Source organism: Cheilinus undulatus, linkage group 3 (genome assembly GCF_018320785.1).
Source record: "Cheilinus undulatus linkage group 3, ASM1832078v1, whole genome shotgun sequence".
Lineage (NCBI taxonomy): Eukaryota > Metazoa > Chordata > Actinopteri > Labriformes > Labridae > Cheilinus > Cheilinus undulatus.
The window spans coordinates 12,780,665-12,806,888 of record NC_054867.1 but is presented as its reverse complement, the minus strand read 5'-3'; the positions used below and the strand labels follow the sequence as shown (position 1 = coordinate 12,806,888).

The 26,224-nt window shown below is 39.3% G+C and overlaps 3 protein-coding genes across 5 annotated transcripts; all 3 read left to right on the top strand.

Annotated features, from left to right (window-relative positions):
• Nucleotides 1-814: 814 nt before the first annotated feature.
• ift52 (intraflagellar transport 52 homolog (Chlamydomonas)) lies at nucleotides 815-4,413 on the top strand. Of its 2 annotated transcripts, none has more exons than XM_041816526.1 (14): nucleotides 815-896; nucleotides 1,245-1,416; nucleotides 1,550-1,637; nucleotides 1,797-1,926; nucleotides 2,018-2,093; nucleotides 2,186-2,257; nucleotides 2,352-2,478; nucleotides 2,567-2,650; nucleotides 2,759-2,827; nucleotides 2,913-3,067; nucleotides 3,147-3,234; nucleotides 3,334-3,442; nucleotides 3,528-3,673; nucleotides 3,755-4,413. In XM_041816526.1, the coding sequence occupies exons 2-14, from the start codon at nucleotides 1,298-1,300 to the stop codon at nucleotides 3,794-3,796; spliced, it is 1,305 nt and encodes a 434-aa protein (XP_041672460.1). In that variant the 5' UTR covers nucleotides 815-896; nucleotides 1,245-1,297; the 3' UTR covers nucleotides 3,797-4,413. The 2 variants fall into 2 exon arrangements, with proteins under 2 accessions (XP_041672460.1, XP_041672451.1); XM_041816517.1 differs by having other exon boundaries at nucleotides 832-1,000.
• Nucleotides 4,414-5,567: 1,154 nt separating this feature from the next.
• mybl2b (v-myb avian myeloblastosis viral oncogene homolog-like 2b) lies at nucleotides 5,568-15,539 on the top strand. Its single transcript, XM_041817138.1, has 15 exons — nucleotides 5,568-5,841; nucleotides 6,282-6,378; nucleotides 6,482-6,553; nucleotides 6,652-6,744; nucleotides 6,847-7,067; nucleotides 7,170-7,302; nucleotides 7,399-7,458; nucleotides 7,583-7,774; nucleotides 8,446-8,718; nucleotides 8,806-8,948; nucleotides 11,467-11,566; nucleotides 11,654-11,764; nucleotides 14,154-14,258; nucleotides 14,342-14,473; nucleotides 14,567-15,539. Exons 1-15 carry the CDS (start codon nucleotides 5,822-5,824, stop codon nucleotides 14,693-14,695), a joined length of 1,881 nt encoding a protein of 626 aa, XP_041673072.1. The 5' UTR covers nucleotides 5,568-5,821; the 3' UTR covers nucleotides 14,696-15,539.
• Nucleotides 15,540-17,733: 2,194 nt separating this feature from the next.
• Nucleotides 17,734-24,981, top strand: rpn2 (ribophorin II). Of its 2 annotated transcripts, none has more exons than XM_041783929.1 (17): nucleotides 17,734-17,840; nucleotides 18,181-18,371; nucleotides 18,504-18,599; nucleotides 18,921-19,096; nucleotides 19,192-19,267; nucleotides 19,406-19,540; nucleotides 19,630-19,806; nucleotides 19,889-20,007; nucleotides 20,542-20,647; nucleotides 20,939-21,030; nucleotides 21,119-21,233; nucleotides 21,360-21,554; nucleotides 21,646-21,732; nucleotides 21,831-21,926; nucleotides 22,371-22,446; nucleotides 23,094-23,223; nucleotides 24,330-24,981. In XM_041783929.1, the coding sequence occupies exons 1-17, from the start codon at nucleotides 17,828-17,830 to the stop codon at nucleotides 24,343-24,345; spliced, it is 1,896 nt and encodes a 631-aa protein (XP_041639863.1). In that variant the 5' UTR covers nucleotides 17,734-17,827; the 3' UTR covers nucleotides 24,346-24,981. The 2 variants fall into 2 exon arrangements, with proteins under 2 accessions (XP_041639863.1, XP_041639862.1); XM_041783928.1 differs by lacking the exon at nucleotides 24,330-24,981 and adding an exon at nucleotides 23,801-23,914.
• The last annotated feature ends 1,243 nt before the right edge of the window (nucleotides 24,982-26,224 follow it).

The window sequence follows — 26,224 nt, the reverse complement described above, 5'->3', positions numbered from 1 at the left end:
TTGATTTTCGGAGGCAGTGAGAATTAAAAAAAAAATGGATTTAATGAACGATATTGTTTTTTTTCCGTACTCCCTAAACTTCAATTTTGATTTAGTGTGTCCAGGGTACATTGTAATCTCAAAAATGTGTTACTGCATTTTTTTGTTTAAGAAGTCCATGTAGTCTATATTAATATGTTGTAACTAAGTTCTGGGGTGTTTTGTAGATCGTTTTTGATCAACTAAACGAGATTTATTGGTATGTTTTGTGTCACCTTAATATAGTATTCCAGAGAGCAATTCAGATTATATTTATCAAGCTTCTCCATTTTGCGTATATTACCGTTTTCATCCAATATATACATGACTGACCATATTTGTCATTTCATCCATTTCTCCATAAACATGCATATATATATATATATATATATATATATATTTTTTTTTTTTTTTTTTTTTTTGACTCTATTATTCCACAGTGGGACACTGTTGGGGCTAAACTTATGTTTGTATATGATTTTCCAGCATAACAGAACTTGATAAAAAGCTCTGTGTGTTGTGTGGGTGAGGTTTAATGTCCGGGGTACGTACTGACACATAGCGGTTGAGTTCCGCCCTCTTATTGTTCCGCTTTATGATGTACTTTTACTAGGCTTTTCCAAACAATCGATTTTAGACATCGGTTAATATATTCCCAATACTGGGAAATAAGAATCACGATTCATACGTTACCCCACTCTCACAAATCCCCTTGATTTTTCCAGTCTGGTGCACCACTTGGTTGTTATGTTGTTAGCGCCCTTGGTTACCATTATCCCCCATCATGCATCACTGCTAGGAGAGCTAGTGAGGTACCGTAACTAAGGCAACGTTAAACTAGGTTCCATCGTTTGATGCTCAGAAACCTCAACGTTATGGTAGGAAGGGGAGTTTTTGCATTTATTTGAAAAGTCAGCTTTCTTCCTTGATAAACAAGTCAGTAGAAAAGAGGAAATAATGATGGCAAACATCGAACGCTAAGGTAGAGTAACAGCAAAATCATTTAGCCAGCGCAAGCTAACGTTGTTTTGGCTAACAGTAATGTTTTCGACAGTTACCGAGTAACATGAACCCGTTACGCTATCCTGGCCATTTCAGTAAAAATGATTACTAACTTATGGGAACTGTTATGAACGCAGTAGGTATCTGTGCAGACTCGATCCATAGTTGGCGACGATAGTAACTGCGTTTATTGGACCTAACCTGGAGTTCTAATCTATTTCCAGATGTCTGCAATAAAATAAGAGTCTTCTATGCTGAATGTGCATTAAACAGAGAAATGGATAAGGAGCAACCCAACACCGTCGTCTTCAACTGTTCCAAAAAAGAGCTGTTTACTGCCAATAATGGCTACAAATCAATGCAGAAACGACTGCGAGCTCAATGGAAAATACAAAGGTAGGTAATTTCGAGTGTTACAAACGTCATTGTCTATGACTACTTCTTTTGACCTGGTTGAGGTCCATTATATTGTAAGATCTGAAATAATTTCAGTAACGGCTGATTGGTAATTGAATGCTTTCTGTCGTAGCATGAAGGAGGAGCTGTCTTTGGAGAGGCTGAAGGGTGTCAAGCTGTGGATAACTGCGGGCCCCAGGGAGAAGTTCACAGCATCAGAGGTGATGTATCAAAATCTAGTGTTTTGAACTGATAAATTAAATGGTAAACATCATAGAACATTATTTGTCATTTACAATGAGATTGAGAGTAGTGTCAAACAAACTTTTAAATTCATGACTGAGATTTGCTTTTCACACTGTATTGTAATTTACTTCTAGCTGGAAGTTCTGAAGCTGTTTCTGGATGGAGGAGGAAATGTTCTGGTCATGCTTGGTGAAGGAGGAGAAATGAAATATGACACAAATATCAACTTTCTTCTGGAGGAATTTGGGATAATGGTCAACAATGGTGCATATTATTAAAATCCCATTTGACATTTTAAATTTAGTTGACTTTTTTCAACATTTGAATTGATTTCTTGCTCTTTTTTTGTCTACAGATGTTGTTGTGAGGAATGTGTACTATAAGTACTTCCACCCAACAGAGGCACTTGTGTCCGATGGAGTATTGAATAGGTTTGTATTAGCAGTATAATAGTGGTTTCTCATCACACTTCTTTAATTAACCAAACAAGACTTAAATTATAATTCTTCCTTTACTTGTTTAGAGAGATTAGTAGGGCTGCTGGAAAAATGGTCACAGGACTCATTGAAGATGAGAATGTTGGAAACAACGCACAGTAAAAGATTTATATTCCTTTTTACCACATAAAGTACAGCTTTAAGCCATTTTTCAGGTGTTTGATATGGCGTTTCTTGTCTTTTTTTGTGTAGGGCTCTTACATTTGTGTACCCGTATGGTGCCACACTAAATGTGATGAAGCCTGCTGTAGCTGTTCTTTCTACTGGCTCAGTTTGCTTCCCTCTAAACAGGCCTATCCTGGCCTTCCATCAAGGAAAGGTAGGAGCCATGATGTCAATTCCAAACTCATGAACAGACCATACACTATGGTGTTTTTAATGATCAAGTCATCTTGTGTCTTATGAAGGAGGCTGGTCGACTGGTGGTGTCAGGTTCCTGCCACATGTTCAGTGATCAGTTCATAGACAAAGAGGAAAACAGCAAAATCCTTGTGAGTCCAGCTGATTTTTTAGGACAACTTATATTCCAGACTTTTGAACACAAAAATAGTTTAGTATTTAATATAGTTTTATGTTTAATAGTTTGATGTTTTTCACAGGATTTTGTGTTCCAGTGGCTCATGACTGATAATATTCAACTAAATCAGATTGATGCTAAAGACCCAGAGGTGAGGTTGATTACATGACACCTTAATGGCTTCACACTAAACACTTTTAAATTAGTTGACATCTATTGTGTCGTTTGTCCCCTAGATCACAGACTACACCATGTTGCCAGACACAGGGTGCCTGTCAGAACAGTTTAGAGAGTGTTTGCAGGAGGGTGACGAAAACCCCAGGGACTTCACCTCTCTCTTTGTTATGCCATTGTCTAACTTGTCCATGGACACTTTACCTGAAGTCATCAGGTGGGAATACTAAATATCAAGTTGAATGCTCTCAAATTAAGCTAATTTTCTACATGGTTTACAATTTTTTTTTCTGTAGTGCTTACAAGCAGCTTAATGTCAAAGACGAGCCACTTCAGCTTATCACACCACAGTTTGAGACCCCTCTGCCGCCACTTCAACCTTCTGTAAGTTTAAGCACTACATTCTTGTCCAATTTAATGTAAGGAGCAAAGCTTATGGGTTTAAACCACTACAGTTTAATCATGGGATACTGTGTTTCCTAGGTATTTCCACCCGCCTTAAGTGATTTGCCTCCACCTATGCTGGATCTATTTGATCTAGATGAAACATTCTCCTCTGAGAAAGTGCGGTTAGCACAACTCACCAACAAATGTAAGCTGTATGATTATGCAAAATTATATGGCTGTAAATATTGATTGAATGCTTGACTTTATCTTAAGACATTTTCTCCTCACAGGCACAGATGATGATCTTGAGTTCTATGTGCGGAAATGTGGTGAAATTCTTGGGGTGACTACAAAGTTAGATAAAGATCAGAGGGATGCTAAGCACATCTTGGAACATGTTTTCTTCCAGGTGGTTGAGTTCAAGAAACTGAATCAGGTGAGAAAACCTTAGAGTCTTTACAGATACATTCAATATGCATTCACTGCACTGCCTAACAATTAATCTTTGTTTTTTTAGGAGCATGATATGGAAACAGAAGCACAGTTCACATCAATGTGATTGGATTCAGTGGACTTGCAGACAACTCAACTCTGTCGTCAATTTCTTGTACTGTGACAAAGCAGGCAGATGTTTTATCTACAAGTAAAAGAAAATAAAGGGACTGTCACAGGAGTTGTGGACAACGCAGTATCAACTTGATACTGTGGTGACTGAAAATTGTATGAAGTATATATTTTGATATTCTTATATTGTAACCCACTTAAAAATGTTCAATATACTTTGACAAATAAAAACAAATGCTTTTATTTATTACAAGCTTTAAAAACTTTTTAAAAGCATACAGATCCATTGCATGTATCCTTTACACATGGGCCTCGTAAAATACAAAAGGGGATAAAGTGGAATTGCAGATTGTTTACAAAACGAATTACTCAATTCAGCATTTTACCTTAAACATTTAAGAGTTTTAAATTATGTTTGGATTTGGCCTTTATGTGAAAGCAGTTCAAAAGCGGTGTACATCTCTCCAACCCCATGAATTATCTCTATATGTAGTTTGTTTGTAAAGAGAAACTTCAGTCAGAGAGACACTTCGGCTTGTGAATGTTGTCCTGACTGCAGTTTTGGACTTCTTGTTTGCTCCAGAGCACTGGACTCCATTGGTGGTTTGGGGCTGTTGCTCTCTGGTTTAATCAAAGACACATCCCATGACATTTGAGATGAAGCAAATTCGTTGTAGGAGTGGTCAAAACAAGCAGCCCTCTTTTGCTTTTGGAGAAGCATGTGGGGGGTGGAGGACTTCCCCTGTAAAGGTATGGTCAGGTGACAGCTTTCAGTCTCTTGAGTGGCATTCACTGAAAAAGCCTGAGAAGGAGAATTGATATCTACAGACAGGCCCAGAGAAGCCAAGATGGACAGCCGAGGGTCAAAACCATCAGCAGCTGTTTCATTTGATAATCTTGAGGTAGACAGTTGTTCCATCGACAAAGCAGACATCCAACTCTGTTCCCCCAAAAACCTCCTGTCAAGCTCCAATGGAGATGAACACTCAAAGCTCTTCATGTCTAGGAGACAAAGTGTAAGAAATCATTTAGAATTACATCAACCAAATAAAAACATACACTGAGAATAACAGCTCTTTACCAACCTTGAACAAGAAATGACTTCTCCATTGTCCACATAGGCCAGCAAATCTCAACTGAGCTACAGGTAGATTTCAACTGGTTAAAATAGTTGTTAATTGGTACAGCTGGTGGCTGGGCTGGTCATTAACCAGCAAAAGGAGGCGGGGAGTACCCAGACCTATGAAGGTCCAAAAGAATGACTATTTCACATTAAAAAGAATAGCAAAGTTATTGACTATTATTTTTTAGATATATTTTTGAATCCCTGGCTATGAAACAGTAAATAAAATTATGCAACTGTTTTATTCTTGAGTAATTCTTTTGGAGGGAGAAGCACCTCAGTTCACATTGGTTCATTTAACTATTTAATCTAGACATTTTCTGTCATTTGATCTGAAGTAGTTTCAGCTCCGAATCTCTCGATATTGAGGCCTACTAACGTATTATGTTTAATGTATGCTTTAACATTATTTCCGTTCGCCATCTTTTGTTGACTTTATTTTTCTATTTTTTAGCAAGGGTACATTTTGCTACTAACACCCAATTATTAAGGGCGCACAACAAAACAAATGAATGTGGAATTTAAAGGTATACGACACAACATTTGAAAGATTTTATTTTGAAGCACTGCCGGAAGTGATCTTTCCGGCTTCTATGCTGTGCGCGCAGGTCCAATGCGCACCTACGTCACCATCCGGCTCCTACGATAGAGAAGGGCGCGAGATAGGAATTCAGGAGCGCGGACAACCTGGGCGCTCTGCTCCAGCTGGTAGCAAGCTGAAGGCTAATACAGCCATTCAACACAACACCACCGGGCCTCCACCATCCCCAGCCGCTGCCTCACAAATATAACAACTAAGCGGAATATAACGCAGCAGTGACAAATATTCATGCACATGACGTGCAACGGCAGCAGGGTAATTTACCGTCTGACCGTAAACAACAGAAACCGAGGGAAATGTCCTGGTGGGCGCGCGGGTAAGATCTCGATATTGTATTTTAATAAATTGTGATAGCATTAATATTTAATGAGTCGGGGTTGACGTTGAAGTGTGGTATTCTGTGGGTTTAGGAGGTTTGTATTTTGGTTAACTTACGGAACATTTGAGTAAAAAGCTGACTCTTCGTCATGCCGCCCTTTTCCGGATGATGACGGAACAAATTTTGTATTTATCGCAAGTCAGAACTTAAGTTTTAACCCACATCAGTCAGATTACTTTGTCTTAAACTGTACTGACCATGCAACTTTACAAGCAGCGGTTAGTTGAAGCATATAGTCTGTAAATGCCGCTTAGTCCCTGTAAACCAGACATAAACCTGATAATCTAGTTCTCCTCGCCACATCACAAAGGCGTCACTGGGACCAGTTTCTGCTTTCACCGTCGGCTTTGTGCTCATCACAGCTGTTTATTCCACAGTGAGGACGGAGATGAGGCCATGCATCAAGACACCGATTCTGATGTAGCCGATCAGAGAGATGGTGGAAAATCGAAGGTGAAATGGACACAAGAGGAGGTGATCGTCATGACTTGTCCCTGTGATTTGCATGTTGTTGTTAGGTAAACAATGGCTCTGTAGGACAGGGGACATTAACATGTCTGTGTTTTTATGTTTACAGGATGACATGCTCAAGGCCCTGGTTCAAAAACTGGGACCTACTGACTGGAAATACATCGCCAGCTATATACCAGTAAGTTCATGTTAAAATTGTAACATTTTGAACTTTTTAAGTGGGTGCATTTGGTCAGGAGTCTTTTCCAGAGTTTCTCATGTTTGTTGTTTGTTTAGGGTCACAATGAACACCAATGTCAGCACCGTTGGTTTAAGGTCTTGGACCCAGAATTGGTTAAAGGCCCTTGGACAAAAGAAGAGGATGAGAAGGTAGTTAAATAGTTATACAGATGTCAAACTTGTAAGTCTTTGACAACAACAGTTAAGAATATTAAGATGAAAATGTGTTTTTCCCTACTTTTCATTTTGAAGGTCATAGAGCTTGTAAATCTTTATGGGAACAAGCAGTGGGCTTTGGTCGCCAAGCATTTGAAGGGTAGACTGGGAAAACAATGTAGGGAGCGCTGGCACAACCACCTAAATCCCAATGTGAAGAAGTCATCATGGACAGGCGAGGAGGACCTCATCATCTACAAAGCTCACTGTCTGCTTGGAAACCGCTGGGCTGAGATTGCAAAACTGCTCCCTGGAAGGTAAATACTCACCAGTGCTGCTCACATGACAAGTTTGCTGTCATTTTTGCTTATGTGGGTAAACATGGCCTTTCCTTTACTCCTTGTTCTATTCATTCATAGGACGGATAATGCAGTAAAGAATCACTGGAATTCCACCATCAAACGAAAGTTAGAGATGGGCTTCTATGCTGGAGAAGTCTTTAGGCCCAATGAGCTCGAAGAGCTGTTGGCCCGTGTTAATAAAGATGTGCAGGTGGGCTGCCTTTTTATTTTGCTCTCCTCTAATGTGGCTGCAATGTTTAGCTTTAGAAATAAATATTACTGAAACTACTACCTCCTGTTCACATAGATGCCCAGTTGTTCACAAGATGATCCAGATAAAGATCCAGAGCAGAAAACACACCCTTCGGTATAAACACCATCACGTGAATTTGAAAAAAATCCGGTTAAAATTAACATTTAGACTTAAAAATACAACAGTAATTGTGTTTTTAACCTCAGTTTGCTCATGCATATCTACTTTTTTCCACCAGGAAACTCCAGAATCAGTCTCTGTTGAAGCAGGCCCCAGTGAAGCAGGACCATCGAAGCCTGTGTCCTCTCCAAAGGATAGTTTAAGCCCTAAGACTGAAGCAGACAGCTGCTCCAGCTGGGTGGTGGACAGTTCTGGGTTTCTCTCTCCTTCTGGTCCAGCCTTGAAAGAAGTGCTAGACATGGTTGATGGGGTAGGTATCCATAATAACCCACAGCAATGTGTTTAACTATGTTTATGAAAAATGTAATTAAGCCACTTTTTATATGAAATTAGTTAATTTAAATTAACTTTTCTTTAATTGATTGTAAAGAATACAAATCTTTACATATACCATAACTCTGTACATGTAGAGATGTCTGCAGTCTATAACAGATGTGGGCTGAAGCTACATGTTATAGCTGCTGTAGTCTTTACAAGGGCTTTACTTGATCATCTGTGAGGTACCGTTTTCACTGCATTTGAAGACATAAGCTTGTTGTGACCGGGTGACCCTTACTTTCTTATTTTTCACAAGTTAACTTTTATAACCATTTATTATGTCCAGCTTTTACACTCAGCTGTTGAACATGCCACACACATAGGCTGAAATACATGCAGAGGCTGATGCACATGGAGTGCCCAAGCAGTTCAGGGTCTGGTGTCTCACACATGGGCACCTAAACAGTGTTGGTCCAGTCAGACCAATTTCCAGACTTGGTTGAAGTGGGACTTGAACTGATGACCCGCTGGTTTTCAACCTAAGCCTGGTCTCTACATGACATATTAATGTTTATAAAGCATAAAAAAGTGTAGTTTGGTATAACATTTCAGATTAAGCAATACATTTCACACCACTAACTACAGTGCCTCTTCTTCCATCAGGACCTCGATGGCTGGTGCAACCTAGCAGCCTTTGATCTGCCTGAAGACAGCCCAAGCCCAGAGCGCCACCAATTTCGTTTGGAGGCCAGTGCATTGCAGGAGTTGAGCAAAAGCAGCAAGGGGGAACTCATCCCCATCTCTCCTGGAGGTGTGACGCCACCTTCCACACAGATCCGAAGGAGTAGGAGATGCAACGCCTTTTCACCTGATGCCAGTAACTCTATGACTCCCAAGAGCACTCCAGTGAAAATCTTGCCCTTTTCTCCATCTCAAGTAGGTCATTAAATCCCTGAGCCTTGTGTTTGTTTGTGGTTAAAAGGTTGCATGTGATTGTTCACTTAATAACCTGAGTTGTTTCAGTTTCTCAACATGTGGACCAAGCAGGACACCCATGACCTGGAGAACCCATCCCTTACATCTACACCTGTCTGCAGCCAGAAAGCCATTGTTACTACACCACTACAGCGTGACAAGACCCCCCACACACAGAAAGAAAACTCAGCGTAAGTGCTTTGTTTGACTCCTTAGACCACTTAAGGTGCCTTATTTGGGCTGCATGTTATTGACCTGATTCACTGAAATCCTTACATGGCTGAAGCTCACGGGGACTGATCTAATCTTCATTTGTGTACAAACGGCACAGTCAGTGGTAGCAATATGCAGCGTCTTGGGCTCAGACTGAGAAAAATTATTATTAAGCTGCCACTAAAACTGGATTATTCCTGCAGCTCTGGCCTTCAGTCATGTCTTTAGAGTAGATATATCTTAGCCTGTTGTCCCTAAGGTTCTTAAAATTGTCAATACTTGAAATCATTCATTAACCATGTGCTTTTAAAAAATGTATAAATACCCAGTATTTTTACATTTAATGGTGCCAAAAGTATCTGAGTTATGAAAGAAGGATATGCAGTCGTATTTTCGACCAAAACTGCAGACGAGAGTGCAGTGGTGGGTGATTAACATGAACAGAAGAAAAGCATCACCAGTAACAAATAAAGCAGTGATGCAGAGAAGAAAGTTGTTTTGCAGGGGTTATGCTCTGCAGAACTTAGAAACACATCTACATCTCCTTAGAAAAGTGCATGATTTGTTGATTGATGCTGAAGTTGAGCTGCTGCATGTGCTTCTGTATTCCCCCTTCGTTACAGCCACTATAAAGATAACCGCTTTTATTCAGCAGCTGGTAAATAAGCTGTGGAAAAGCCCTTATACATCTTGTTAAGATGCTTATATAGATATAAGCACAGGTGGTTCCACCTGTTGGGCACTTCTGCCTGCTGCATCTCCAGTTGCCATCGCCATGGTGCAGGTTGATGGGTCATCCACTTGGAGCTACCCTTTACTGATGTTTCGCTCTTTTAATCCCAAAACATCTCGAGGTGGTGGAGCAGTGGTAGGTACATCTCCCTACTGTTACCCGCAGCCTGCACTAGGATCCCTTTTCTCACACCTTGTCCTTCTTTCAGAGCCAAAGGCTCCCCCCTGCTCTGCCTCCCCTGCAAGATATTTCTTCCCCTTGCAGCCAGTGTTGCCAAGGGATTTCAGGAGCTGTTGGGTAGATGATCCAGAGAAGCCCTGGCATCTGACCTCCACTGGAAAATTAAATGTTTTCACCCTACTTGTTGGCACTGAGCAGACAGTTCACACAGAGAGCAGAGAAAAACAACATGTCACTCAGGTTTTTTCAATGAATCCTGACCTGTAGTGTGTTTACAGCTTCACACCACTGCACGAACGCTGATGCCCATTAAGTCGTAACCAAAGACAGAGGGTTAAATCACAGTAAACACTTATTCTGGGTTATAAGCAAAAAATTCTGTAAGAATGTTCATAATTCCCCGCATAAATAATACCATGGGTTCATCAGACCCTTAAAGTCTCATGGTCTTGAATAGCAGGTTTGAATTTTAAGGCCTTTATAGTCTGATTTTTACAAGTGAGAGGTCTTAAAAATTAGAAGGCGCTTTGACTAAGGCATGTCCTTATCCAATCTATCTTTCTGAGTTAACCTTGTATGGTTTTAATCATTGTCCACCGCATATTATGGCATAAATATTCTCCCTAATTTAGGGAATTGAATGTTGGCTGGGGAGGACTCTAACCCCCCCTCTCTAATTTTGTCTACTCATTGTGATTTAAGTAACTTTTCACTTTCGTTGCAAAACACCTGTCCAGTTCTCTGACATCTGGGTTACCAGGAAGCCAACTTAAAATCCTTGCAGCCCAACCTTATTTTCACAGGCCTTCACTGTCAAAAAGCATTCATCTGCTTTTGAATAGTTAAACTGTTTATAATCAGCTCAGTGCTCCTGCAAAAATGTGTTATAACTATCAATATACTGCATATTGATAGAATAGAGGCCTGAAATGTGCCAGAAATAATAAAATGTGGGTGTTTATTTGCCCTATACTATTTTAAATTTCATAAACAGTTCATTTAATCAGAAATTTCAGCCCTGTTCCAGTGCACTAGGAAATCTCATGGCTTTTATTTTTGACCGTTTTCCATGCAAGAAGTGGTATTAATTTTCTCAGTTCAGGTCTTTAAAAATTCTTATTTTATATTCAAAAGTGTGTAGGAGCCCTGGATGCAGTGTTAACAGGAAAAATAGATTCCTAAAGTACAATACATTGTAAGACAGCAACTAACACCTTTTAGATAAAATCCAAGCATGGTGCTGTGCAAGGCTCTGATTGGGCTCTACATCCACTTTAAGGTATATTAGGTCATGTCTCACCTCCTTTTTTGTGAGTGATGTGCAGTTTGGACAAAATAACTAAACTGACCATTTTGTGGTGCTCAGTGGGTCATTTGTTGCAGCTGCTGCATCGAAGCTGGTCTAGATATCGTTTAATTTTTACTCATATCAAATTTCAAAATTTGATCATGACAATTCCCCAGTTACTTGCAGTTGTGAAGAGGCACACCATATAATATTTTATAAGAGATGCTTTGGATCTGTTTCGTCTGTTTGAATGTGCTTATGAGCATTACATTTTGAATAAATTTTTCTTACATAGATTTGTGACTCCCAACCACAAGGCAGAGCTCTGTACAACCCCACGAACGCCAACACCGTTCAAAAATGCCATGGAGAAGTACGGTCCTCTTCAACCTCTGGTAAGTATCTGACAAAGAAGAGGAATGAATTCAGATTGTTGTTTATCAATAATGATTTAACACAGCTTTTCCCCTGTTTAATCTTAGCCTCAGACTCCAAATCTTGAAGATGATATAAATGAAGTTATTCGAAGAGACACAGGAATCAACGTGATTCATTTACGGTCCACTCCACCTGAGCAAAGACGTAAATCCATGGTAATCTTGAAACTCCTGCTAGAGATCTACCTTAATGTTTAAATAATTTTTTAGATAGACATTTACAAGGCTTAAAAAAAATAGTTCTGCAACTTTCAAAATTAGTGCATGGTTAGTATTCCAAAACATACCTCTGAAAAGAAACCTTAATGGCCTGAAATACTTTAAAGATGATATTGCTGTAGCACATTGTTATTAGTTTTAAATAGTGCATAAAGAAGAGCAGGGAGTTGGTCTGGAGTTGGTTAGGATCTTTAATAAAGTTACAGTTTTAACTCATGTGAATGCCTTCATTTTGTTTAAATTGAAGACTGGAATGATTGACTGCTTGGGAACATTGAGTACTTGTGTTTTCCTGCAGCAGCTTCACATATTCACACCTCTGAGTGGTGACTTACAATGACTGTCTATACTGTTGTCAGCAGGCAGCAGCACCAAAGCGACTATGTGTGAAATACCTTGTTCTTTTAACTTCTAAACCACTTGTTTCTAGCCTTTTGCCTCTGCTAAAGTTCAAGAGTGCTTTAAAATTGCACGTGTTAGGTCTGTGCTACAACTTTGGAAGTGAAACAGAACATAAAACATTGGGAATTCACTGCTGCCAGTACCAGTATCAGGTATCTGTGCAGATACTGTACTCAGTATCATTTGAAAGTGAGATGTTAGCCTCTCATTATGTGAGTATTTATCTAAGTTGAAGCCATTTCTGCAGTTTGGTGATATTTTGAAGGGCTATTTTAGAGTTTTTTTTAATTTGGGTTGAATGAAGTACTAGGCAATAGTAGTGACATCAGCCTCCGGAGATTTCAGTGTGTGTTTCCCCTTTAATGATAAAGCGCTTTGAGAAGCTAGGCTATGTAGCATCACAGGTGGGTATGATTTCTCTGAGTAATTTAGAGAGTTTAAGGTAAATATGGGCCTAGAACAACACTGGCTCAATTGTACACTATATTAAGCATTTTTGTTGCGTTTCATTTCACACCCGTAAGGCCACTGTGTTTGGCACTATTATCCAATATGAGGTTTAGCTACAATGCTCTCCCACCTCAGCGTATTTGAACAGCTGTTTGGGTCTGCTGGCCTTGGCAGAGGAAACACCAGTAAATTGAGTTCAAATTACATATCGCTCAGTTTTTCACTCCAGCGGACACAAAGTTTTCATAAAGTAAACATATCAGCTATTAGAAGAATAAAGCCACGGTCATAAACCTACTTGGATGACCGTGACAGAGCGGCTTCTTCACCGACTGAAGGCAGCTCACTGACACAAACAAACAAAGCTCAAGCCTTTAGTTAGATGCATTTACACTTTTAAAAACACTCTTAACTGGGGAACGGTTGCTTGAGTTCTGTTCTGTCCTGTTCCTGTTTCATTCAGCTCTTCTGGTCAGGAATTTATCCCAACCAGAAGAGCTGGTCGGGACAAAGAAGGCGCGTAAAACATCGGTGTAAAGCAGGGATGGAGATTGATGCAGACAGCAGGCATGGGAGCCACTGTCCTCGATAAGAAATGTTCTAAAGAAGTGTTGTGAGTCCTGTTTGGGACAGCAGCAGCTCTCAGTGTTTGTGTGCACACAGTAGACTCGCAGTTCCCCAACAACTCCCCTGGGTAACTCGGCTCTCTCTTGCTAACCAGTCTTCACTGAAGTTTCTCTCCCTGTCTTTCCTTCCACTGAGTCTCTATCTGTAGTTGAATATGAGTACTCTGGATAACAAGGTATACTTTTAAAACCATACATACCACGCCATTGTCACTCGAGTCAAAACTGCTTATTTTAGTTTTGTTTAATGTCTTGTTTTCTCTGCCAAAGCCAGCAGAGCTGGCTCTTCAGATACACTGAGGTGAAAGAGCATGGTGGCCAAAGCCCGCATTGCAAGATAGTGTCAAACACAGCGACTTTCTGGGTGAAAAATCAAACGCTCCAAAAATACTTGATGTAGCGTACATTTGAGCCAACATTTTTTTTAGGCCTGTTTTTACTCTAAGCTTACTTAATTACGTAGAGGAATTATACCTGTTTGTGGCACTATATAGCCTAGCTTCTCAAAGCCTTTTATTCTTGAAGGGAAAATGCACGCTGAAATCTCTGGAGGCTAGCTGCACTACTATTGCCAAATACCTCATGCAACCCAACTTCAAAAAATCTGAACTATCCCTTTAACATAAACTATGCATTAACATTGTCAAGTGGAGGGACAAAGAACACCTGATGAAAATAAAATGAATTTTCAAAATGATTTTAAGAACAGTTATGCTGTTACTATTAAGTACTCTATAACTATACGGTGTAAGTGCTTCCCAATAAAGCATATTCCTATCTCATTGTCAATATAATTACTTTTGAAGCCATCTAGATGGATCTCAGTGTTTCTGTCTTTTTTCTCCAAGCATCGGCCTCCTATGAAGAAAGTACGCAAATCACTGGCTCTAGATGTCGTAGATTGCCAAGTGAGGCCCACATCAAAACGCAAGTCGCACAAACAAGTCATTAAGGTAAGTCATTTAACAAATGTGTTTTCTGTCTACCAGTAGTTATGATGCATCCTAATTTTGTATTTTGTCTTTTTTCACCACAGGAAGAGCCCATGACAGTTTCTCTCAGCTCTTCATCATTTTGCAGTAAGCGACATGAAAACATTTTGGATCAGGGCTTCCTCTTGGGGCCTAGTGACAGTGCCATGTTTCCCAGCACAGTACCTCCAGTACCAGTAAGGTCTTCATTAACCCTAAAGGGGTTGATATTCTCATCAGTTAATATTTAATCACTACTTTAACCCAGTGCAATCTTTTTCTGTCTTCAGATGTCAAAAGAATGGGAGATGGTTGTTTGTGGACAAACTAAAGATCAACTCATCATGACGGAGAAAGCAAGACACTACCTTCGCTCACTTAAATCTCACGCTCCAAACCGGGCTCTGATTCTGTCCTGAAACATCTGTACCCCAATGTGTTACACATAGTAAATCTTATGTTGCTGTTGCCCCCTACTTTCTGCTGTTTTGCTTGAGAATTCATAGAAATCAATACACTGATATTGTACATCTCTGTCAGATGTTAGGGAGATGATTTTTAGAGTCCATCCTGATTCAGGCTCAGGTGCTCACATCATCTGTTTTAGAGTTGATCCTACCCTCGTACCATGTGCATGACCTGAAAAGCATGTTACTCACCTTCTGTTGTATCAATGTGACCTAAACATGTTTAAAGAGAGCAATGGTTGTAAAATTTAAAACCTAGATTATGTATGTTTGCTATCACTGAAAGACATTGTTTTACATTGTGTTCTGTGTCTGTAATATACCAGTTTTTAAAGTTGTAAAGAGAACAAACACTCAGGTATGGCCTCCATATTTAATGTGTGGTTGTATAATTAGAATATAGAGTGAATTCATACAGGTTAATCAGTATTACTTTTAAAATTAGGGCTCAGTGTTAAGAAAGTAGAGTGAATATGTTGCATCTGTCTGAATGTGTCCCAGTACGCGTACTGAAAAGGTTAAAACTTACATAGTGAAAACCTGGTATAAGCTGTAAATGTTAAAGCACTGCAGCATACATTAAGGGTTGTATAGTACTCATTTACACAGAACAAAGTGATGAATATATTTTGCTTTGTTTTATGCAATAACTAGTTTGTTAAAATGTTAAGGAGGCATTGAAGCTTTGCCAGCGCTCATGAAAGGGGTATTTGTCAACGATTGTAAATATTTGGTGTTGTATGTTTTTTTCCTAATCTACCAGCCATTTGTTAAAAAATAAAATGTCTAATTTGCACTATTACTTTCATTATTCAGCTTCAGCAATCAACATCTATCAAACACCTTGTTATTTAACATTTAACCAGTTTAATTTGGTGGACAATATTTTTGAAAGCTAGCTCAATCAAATGCACAACAAAAACAGCTGTTACACTATGGTTTACAGCACGTCTCACATAAAGCATAGAAAACCTTTGATATAAAGCGTTTGGGAAAGGGCAGAGCCTTTTGAAAAAAACTCACAGGGTGATTGGATGAACATTCTGTCTGTCACATCTTTATGGGCCAATCAGAGCAGCAAAACGGGACGTCCCCGCTACCAAGGTGCACTTGCACAGCTACAGAGGAATAAACTCCATATGGTACTACATAATGCGAACCGTGGCGCCTATAGACATGTCAGTACACAACTTTTGTTGTTTTTGAAAAGAAAACAACTCACTGCTGATCTTTGTTCTTTAAACGAAGAAATGTCATCAAGTAAAACTGGCGCTTTAGCAGCATCCACGCTGAAAGTACTGCCCCTCGTCGCTGATTGGTCCTGTCACTTTCTAACCGGGCCCAAACAGTTCAGACGGGAGCTTTGCAAGATGGATTCGCCAGTGAGAAACATGGAAACGGGTGTATCCATCTGCTTTGCAAGGTTAGGCATATGCTGGATTCGTATGTTTTTTGATGTTTTCCTGGGATGAGTAAATTTTGGTCTTTTTTAAACCTTATTTACCTCCCCTTTTCCTGTTGACAAAGCTAGTTTTTCCAAAATGAAAAAAAAACTGCAAGAAATGACCAAATTTCCATACTTTCATGAGTAGTTGAACTCTAACCTTAAGAAGTGTTTATAGTGCAAATAATTAAACTACACATTTGAAAGTTTCTAATATTTCATAATATGACAGAGCTGCAGCAACTCTTGTAAATCTGCAGCAAGGTGGGTCTCTGGCAAGGAGAAAGCAGAGTCTCAGAGGCAAAGCATACTGATGATAAATGTGCACAGTGTATCCAATAGGAAGGATTAAAGAGACAGTGAATTCCAGCACAGTGGATAACTTCACTCATGGTACAAATGTGTCTAACAACAAAGACAACAATCCACCAGAAACATGGGCAAAAGAACCCCGGCTGGGATCACTGCGCTGCAAGCAAACAGATTTGAAGCCAATCTGTGGTGGCTTCCATGTTGAAACTGCTGTCTCAACCGATCTTTGGATCAATCTAATGGCCCTCCCACTAAGTTTGACTTCCTTTCAGCCAGCTGGCTAGCATTCTGGTTGACAGGTAGGCCCAATCCCAATGTCCATACTCACACACTCACTGACATTGAGGTGTGCTCCCGCTTAGTCCGTGAGGGCTTAAGGGCTGTCAGAAAGTACACTGACCGTACACTGCCCGATGAGAATGAGATTCAGCCATAGGTATCTTCCATAGACATAATATACCGATCTGCCTCATTGGCTCTGTTTGCCTGCTGCCATGTCGATGTGTCTGCCATATTGCCAGAGGCAAGACCGCCTCACAAATGTATACAAGTAACAAAATTACTTAATTTTCCATTTATGGATGTCTTTTGACACATAAATAAGATTAGAATTTGGTGCAACATATAAATTTAATAACAAAATTGAACTGGAAAAGAAAACTACTTTTGTTTTTAATTTTCAGAAAATGCTCCGCTAAAAAGCTTTCATAATTCACGTTTGGCTATTTTGACTAACGAAAGTGTATTATTAGAAAAACTTTTTCATTTTCAGAATATGTGTGCATTTTTTGATTAAAAAATTAACAGAACATTCAATTACCTAATTTGTCAATTATTTTTTTTATCTTCAATTTTACTTTTTTTTTCATTTTTTTTTTTTTTTACATTATGACAATTTTAAATTTTTTAGAAAATGCTCTTTTGTTTAGGGCACACAATTTTTAATGAAAGTTCTCATTTGAAAAATGGAGAGGCAATATCAGAAATGCTTTATAATTTTCAAAATATTTCTGCATTTTTCAACTAGTAAATAAAATAATTACGCAATTATACAATTAGCATTTCAAAATTCATCTTCACCCTGCACAACATTAAACACTTTTTCTTTTTTCTTTTTTTTTCTAAAACAGCTCTGTAAAAAAATTGTCTTTATTTATATGGAATAGCTAATTTTAACATTTAGCTAGCACGTTGTTTCATTCAAAATTGCACGTTTTATTTTGAAATGTTAAAAGTACAACCGGAAATTATCCTTCAAGTGACAGATCGCTTTATGAGACACCGGAAGCAATCGTCGGTTTTGGTGACGCTGCATTAGACTGCAAGACATGGACCGGTCTCGTAAGTGATTTCTCTCGTAAATTGTGAATGTTACTTAACTAAATCTTTACTCTTAGTTTTATTTTAGTCTTTTATGCTTTTATAGAATTGCCAGACAAAATGAATGGGATGAATAACACCGTGCATGACGCATGTTGCTTCCTACTGACGTTAGCTAGCTTGCCTGGTAGCTAAACCTTCAATGAAAGATCAAGCGGTATCTCAATGAATGAATATATATGTTATTTTGAGGTGTAGCATATCTCAGGGTATCGCCTTTTCTTACGCATGAACTTTTGCGTAACACGTACTATTGCGAACTCGTCCGGTTAGAAGGTTAACTCGTTGACTGTGTCCTCAGGGTTGTTCGGGCTGTTCCTCCTCTGCCTGGCTCTCGCTCGGGCTCAGGCGCTGACACCGGCGCACTATCTCTCCCTGTCTGATGTGGCCAGGCTGCAGAACCTCCTCAGCCAACAATTCACCGACCTGGAATCCGCATACTTCTCCGTGGTTGGTCTGACCAAGCTTGGAGCATCAGTGCTCGATCCCACGGTACAAAGCCCCTCCATTATGCGGAAGTCAGACAATAAAAGAAGCACTTAGTTGCAGATAAAGTCGTTAAATAATGTATTTTACATGAAGTGTTGGTTCTTGATAAATAATACAAATCCCTTGTGTCTGTAGGAAGTATGTCAGTTCCTGAAATCTCAACTTGATCCCACTAGTGTTGACTCCCTCTTCTTTGCTGCTGAGACAAGTCAAGCAGTTTCAGGATGTGAGGTATGGAGATGATGTCCTGGTCCGTCCTTTCTGCCCCATGATCTTTTTTAATTTGGAAATCAAGGCTTTAATGCATTCATTGAGTGGAAGTTGCAAGAAGGTTTGACGGTTTACCAAAAATGGTTTCAAAACATGATAATAAATACAATTCCAGTCTATCTGTTTGGGTTTTGGACACAAACAAAGATGCAAAATCGGTCAAAACAGTAATTAAGATGATTTGTGTGACCTTTATGTTGTAAAAAATGGTTAAAGCACTTTGTTTTATTGCAAACTCCTAAGCACTGAACTATAGTTATGGGATTTTTTTTAACTTCCTAGATCCCTGTGTCCAACGAAACCCGTGACATTCTCCTGGCAGCTGTCAGTGAAGATTCAACCATGGCTCAGATTCATCGAGCTGTAAGCGCCCTTAGCTCCCTGGGACTCCCTCTGGCTTCTCAGGAAGTTGTAGGTGCCTTGGCAGCTCGCATCAACAAGGAAGACAATGTTATGGCGTAAGTATATGCTGGTTCTTAAAGGGCATGCAAGCATATAGGATGAGTTTGCTGTCTAATTTACAAGACCTGTATCCTCTCTTCTCTTTGGATAGGATCACTTTAGCTCTGCAAACAGCAGCTCGTCTATCCCAGCAGGCAGAACTAGGAGGAATACTGGAGGAAATTGAGGTGAGTTCTCTAATTTCCACCAGGTGGTGCTGTGATATTGCTTAACTTGAAGCAAGCCACACTAGAGAGGTAATCATGCTGCACTCAGAGATGTTTTTTTTTTCCTAGCAAAAATAAGCTTACATTTTTCTCTCTCAGGATCTGACAGCTCGTTTGGATGATCTTGGTGGTATCTACCTCCAGTTTGAAGAAGGACTTGAGGCAACTGCCATGTTTGTGACTGCTGCTTATTCGCTGTCAGACCATGTAGATATGGAGCCCCCATTGAAGGAGGTATAGTTTCTATCTGCCAGTATTTATGCCAGGTTTCTTAGCATTTCTTTTTAGTCTTGAACCTGATGGAAGATGTGTTCTACCCACAGGACCAGGTTATCCAGCTGGTGAACTCTATCTTCAGCAAGAAATCCTGGGACTCTCTGTCTGAGGCGTTCAGTGTAGCAAGTGCTGCAGCCGCTCTCTCCAACAACCGCTTCCATGTGCCAGTCATTGTCAGTGCTCAGGGCCCAGCCACAGTGTCTCACAGCCAGCCAACCTTACAGGTACAATTACAGAAATAAACAGTAGGGTCATCCACACATTTTAATTACAGCCACTAACACATTTTCTCTCTCTGCTTCACAGCTCCTTGTTACTGATGTCATGTCTCAACCACTGGCCACAGCCAATGTACTGGTGGAGTCTGCATATGCTGTGGCTTCTAAGAGCATCATTCTCAGCCAAGCACCATTCACACTGAATGAGTATGTATTATGAAAAAGGGGTGCCTTTACTTAAAATAACTTACATAGGTTTTTCATTACCTAGATATGATCCCAAAAGCTGGACAATATAAAACACATAACCTTTTATAAATATTATTACAAACCAATTCCAAGTAAGTTGGTGCACTATGTAAAAAACAACAAAAATGAGTTGATATTTTTTATAAAATGATTAAAAAAAACTCTGCTTCAACATCTGGTGTGTTTATGTGGTATTGTGAATAAAATATGGGCTTTTGAGATTTGCAAATCGTATTCTGTTATTAACGGTTTACACAGTACACCAACTTTTTTGGAATTGGGTTTGTAATTAGATTATTAATTATTTGATATTTAGATTAACTATTCACAGATGTAGTATATATGTTTGGTAAGTGTAGAGTAGAGTGTGTGGAATGATTAGAATGCCTCTATTTATCAGTTTTAAAATATTTTGTTGGGTATTTTTGTTCATCAGTGCTTCCATGTGTTGTAAGAATTACATCATGTTTATGTATTTTTCCTGTTTTTCAGTGGCGTCTTTGAATTGAATTTCATGTCAAACCAGCCAGCTAGTGGATACTACCAGTTTACTGTTGCAGTGACCGGAGACAGCCGCCTGGTTGCCAATCATGTAGAGGTGAGATGGCAGGAGTGGAATGTCTGAGCCATTAGTGGTTCTGGTTACACATAATTCAATAATTTTTAAACTTGTAGTCACATTTTTTACAGTGTTTCTGGCTTTAAATGCCCTGGTGGTGGAAGAGAGTTCAATGAACATGGTTGTTCATTGTTTAAGAGCTAGGTGTTATTTTGCTGAAGTTGATGTAGCTTGACTTTAAATTAAAATATCATTTTTGCATTCTCCTTTTGTTCAGGGATTTAAATGCCTGTGTTATGCCCCGACTTAATGCTCTTTCCACTCTTGCAGCTTAAAGTAAAGGTGTCCACTGAGGTGGCAGTCAGTAACATGGACCTCTCTGTGGTGGATAAGGATCAGAGTATTGGCACAAAGACCACCAGGTTAGGAATAGTTTGATATGTAAATCCTTTTTTTTTACAATCCTATTAATGTGACTTGAGAATAAAACTCTATTATTTAACCATGCAGGGTGGACTATCCTTCCAAAGCTAAGACTTCCTTCACAGCAGACAGCCACGTGAACTTTGCTATGACCTTCCAGCTGGTTGATGTCAACACTGGAGTGGAGCTAACTCCTCACCAGGTGTGTAAATGCTTTGTTACACACCTGCCAGACAAACTGCATAAAAACAGTTTATTTGTTAAACAATTTAGAAAATTTAGCCTCCTCTTGTTTGAGATAAAGACCGGTTTATTTTCTCTACTACAGACATTCGTGAGGCTGCACAATCAAAAAACAGGCCAGGAGGTTGTGTTTGTGGCTGAACCTGACAGCAAAAACCTGTACAAGTTTGAGCTGGACACAGCAGAGCGGAAATCGGAGTTTGACTCCATCTCTGGTACCTATTCCCTTTACCTCATTGTCGGAGATGCTACATTGGAAAATCCCATTTTGTGGAATGTGGTGAGTATGAATTCAGACTTCGGTGGTCAAGAGGATTTTTTTGTACTGTAAGTTTTTTTTAGCACTAAAGTTGAATTCAATCTTTCCAAAGGCCGATGTTGTCCTGAAGTTTGTGGATGAGGAGGCTCCAGCCACCATTCAGCCCAAGACTCTTTATGTACCCAAACCAGAGATCCAGGTATTTTTTATATCAGATGTAACCTATGATGATGGAAAATCATACAGCATGCAGGAGTTATCTGTGCAGCCGTTTCATGCAATCTCGCCTCTTTTCAGCACTTGTTCAGGGAACCAGAGAAGAAGCCTCCCACAGTGGTCTCTAATACCTTCACTGCACTCGTCCTGTCACCTTTCCTGTTGCTGCTCATCCTGGTAATATACTGAAAACCCTATATCTGATATTTTTTAATTTTCTCTTTATTTTAATGTTAAGCATGATTGAAGGGCAACCTATACCATGAAAAATTACCCCCGTCATATAAAGACACGTCTGCTTTCACCATTGAACAAAACCTTTTTCAAAAAAGCATTCATCTTTGTTTTAATTGTTACATGCAGAGAACAGCTCTTCAATAGAAGCCTCCATACACAGTGAATGAGGCTCCAGTACTGCATTAATATGATGCTTACTTTAATTTGAAATCACAAAAGCTTTGGTGTATTTTTTCTCTGGCATTTGTAGTGGTGAGTAACAGTTATTGTTGCAGTGAATCAGTGCATTGTGTGTTAGGTGGTAAACAATTTTTCAGCCCTTTTGTTTACAGCTCTTGCAGGGGATGAAATCACATTGTCTTTTATTCCCCCTCTCTTCTGTAGTGGTTAAAGCTCGGAGCCAACATTTCCAACTTCAGCTTCTCCCCCAGCACCATTCTGTTCCATGTGGGACACGCAGGTTAGTCCCAACAACCTAAAATGTTTATCACAAACATGATTGTTTGACGGCGTCATCTGCTATTCATCTGCTGTTGTTAAAGATAACAAGTGAATTGCTGTAATGACTGTGGCATTGTGCATCATCATAATTGATTTTAGTAATGAATTATTCATGAAATTTTACAAGCAAACTCACAATATTAGATACCCCAGCAACTCAATCTATTACATCTCTTTAAATGTCCCAAAAATTATACCCAAATGTCTGAAAGAAAAGACATGTTAATGTTAGCTTTTTTCTGTATTTGTCCCAGAGTAAAAAAAACAAACAAAAAAAATACAAAGGCAGTAGCATCCTTTCCTTCTAACATATCTGAAATTACAAACATAAAAAGGCCTTGTTCACAAATGAATAACTGGTAATCAAAATTTTGCTGTTAAGCAAGTTGGGGTATATGTTGAATTTCTTAGTTTTTCAAGTAAGACTGCAGAGAGAGAGAGAAAACCAGTTTTGCATTATTATAACTACCAGTCAAAAACCCCTGACTAGCTACATGGTTGTATGTCTTACATAAAACTGTCTTGATAGGATATTCATAAGTGTTAGACTAGTGGCAGTTTTGTTGTGAAGTTATTGATCAAACCTGCTTGGATGTTTCATTTCAGCCATGCTGGGTCTGATGTACGTCTACTGGACCCACCTGAACATGTTCCAGACCCTGAAGTACCTGGCAATTATCGGTGGTGTAACTTTCCTGGCCGGGAACCGCATGCTGGCACAGAAAGCAGTGAAGAGGTACGTCTCCTGATGGTTTCTGGAACACACAGTTCTTAGAGGGTCCTTAATCCCAGAGAGACAGCCTTGGCCCTTTCAAATGATGAAGACTCTGGTGCTTTGAGACCTCTTGGTAGTTCTTAGATTAGTGCCTATTCCATTTCACTAGCTTCTGAGTAGGTCCCAAGAGGCTGATTTCAGTGCCGGACTCTCTCCCAGGAGGAAATCTCATGCCTACTTGGACCAGGAGAGAAGCTAGGCAGGGAAAGCTGTAAGAGTGATGATCTAAGTGGGCAATTTCCTCACCATCAATATGTAGAGCCCTCAAAGGTCCAGAGTGAGCAATTTGTAACCCGTGTCACAGCCTCAGGATGTCACGTTCTAACTGTTCACTTTTACTTCTTGGTTTTACAATAGACATCTTAAAACTTTGAAAGCAGATACAGTATTGTAATTAATTATTTCACATTTATCTTTTTCAGTGAGGACTTTTCCTTTTTTTCCCTGCTAATCTCTGTCTTCTTTCAGCCTTTCAGCTGGTGCCTTTGTTTTTAACCCTTCTATCAACACCTTGCTGTCTCTTTACTCCTCTTTCCAGGATTGCAGCAGAGCAAAGTAGTAGGTTGGCAAAGTATAGGAGCCTACGATAAAGCCCCCATTTGTAACAAATGAGTTGGTCGTTCTTCCAGGCTGAAGTAAGGGCATCCTCATAGACTGCATCCACAGTGCATTTCCATAGTGGCTGGCAGCGTGCATGGCTGTGTGGTGCTCACTCTTTCTAACTCAGAGTGTTCACATGTACTTGCCGCCCTCCCCTGGTTTGCTTCTCACTCATTCCTCTGTGATCATTACAACCATTGCCATGCCAGCACTTTGGTATTCCCTCCATTGTTGTCTGAGTACCATGGTTCTGGTTGGGCCATTACATCCAGTGCCATGTTCTGTGTTAGTGTGCCAAAATAATGTATTGTCTAGATCTGACTGTAGGCATATGTCATGAGAACTCCATGTGTTTTGTTTGTTGTGTAAGGGTGCAAATCAGCATGCATGCTCAAACTTTTACGTGTTTAATGACTGTAATAAATGTGTTTTTTAATGATTATTTTGCTGTTTTCTCTCTTCCACAGAACTGAAAAAAAATAAAGGCAAGAAAATTAAAGAGGACAGTGATGGAGCCCATTCATTGTTTCATCGGAGTCATTCAACAGTGCACCAAACCAGACTTTAAACATGGCATGGCCGGTCGAGAATTCAGTCTACAGTGTAAACATTCATTTTGTCAGCGTTGCCAAATGGAAGGAATCAAGATATCACGGTGTCTCTGAGGAAAAACGCTCACCGACAGATCCCCCTAATGAGGACTGTAAAAGCTACTGATCATTGCACTTCATCTTCCTGTGAGATTTGTGTTCTTATTGTCCAACATGCCTGTGTTTTCTAAGTGAGCTGGGATTTTTATTTGTGCTTTCTTGGTGGGGTTTTGTTTGATTTGTGGATATATTTTGTACATTCCTCTTTGTTTTTACTCTGTGCCCTTTTCACCTCATAAAAGAAGCTGTTAGTCAACACGTCCCAGCTGATCAGTAAACCTCTGGCAGTAGCACTGACTTACATCGTTACTTACCATGCCAGTGTGTTTGCCTCTATGGAGATTTGTACTCACAGGAGTATTGAATATTTGACACAGAGTTGGTTTTCCCTGAAAAATGGTTAGTAATGAAATATGGGCAATTTGAAAAGATTTTTTTGTAATGAAGAGGAAATAAAAAATGAGGTGAATCTCTGATTCTGGTCTTTTTGTTGCAGGAAAAGCGATCATGCCATTTTCAAAGCATGTTTGATCTTGACGTCGTCTTACACAGCTGCAAACTGTTTTTAATTGAAGGAGAAGATGGGAACAAGGAACTATTTTATTAGTACCAATGGTAGCAAAATGGAGAATCCTACTAATTAAACTCAACAGTGTAATATAGGGTTCAGCATTTCTATTTATTTTGTCTGGTTGAGGCTCAGTGTAAATAAAAAATATTAAAGTGCACTGAAGAAATGTGGGATTGAGGAAAATACCTTTGTAGTGCAAATACAACAGACAAAAAAAATAATAATACAATGATTGCAAAAAATGTAGACATTTAACTCAAAATGTAAGGCAAAGATAGTGTGGTACAATGTACCAGAAGCTTTAAAGACATTATTTTATAACTAATGTTATTCTTACTGTCTTTAAACCATCTAACTGAACTTACTTGTTGATGGCTTCTTCCTTATTGCTGTTACAGCACCAAGGAAATTTCACCTGCTACCCCAACAACAAATAGTCATTATTTGCTCCATTGTTTGGAGCAATATACACTTGAGGACAAAATCATTAGCCCCCCTATGAAAATTTCAGTTTTTCTCAAATATGTTCAACAGAGTGGAGAGTTTTGAATACACACTTAAAAATAAATTGCTATAACAATTTTGTTTACATAAATACCCCCCTGTGCATTTCAGGCTCACGAAGAAGAAAAGGTGGCAGCATTTTGAAGGGATTTATAGGGATGCATTGATACCTTTTATTTTACCCTGTTTTACCTTGAAATAGGGTAAATTTAAATGTTTGATCAATATTTCAACTAATTTCTCTCCTCTTCTTGCAATAAATGGGAACTTTTCCCATGATAATTAAGTAATTTCACAAGTTCTCTGGAAAATTGGCAAAAATGTACATGATGATGGGGAAAGAAGGTATAAAATTTGTCAGTTTTATTCCTTTTTTATATCAGGTGTTTTGGTCCAATCATGCTCCAAACTGCAACATATTCAGTTCAGTAAACGTGTTGTTGAAAATAACCTTACCTTTACAAAAATTAAAAAAAGCTTCTCAAAAGTACCTAGTTTGGTCACCTAAGGTAGCCTACATACACATTTTTGAAATGTTGCTGTGAAACACAAATTCACCTGAGCAGTCACATGACCACATCAGGATACTGATAAGGCTTCACTCAGAAGCTTCATGGATGAAAATCAAGAAAAAAGC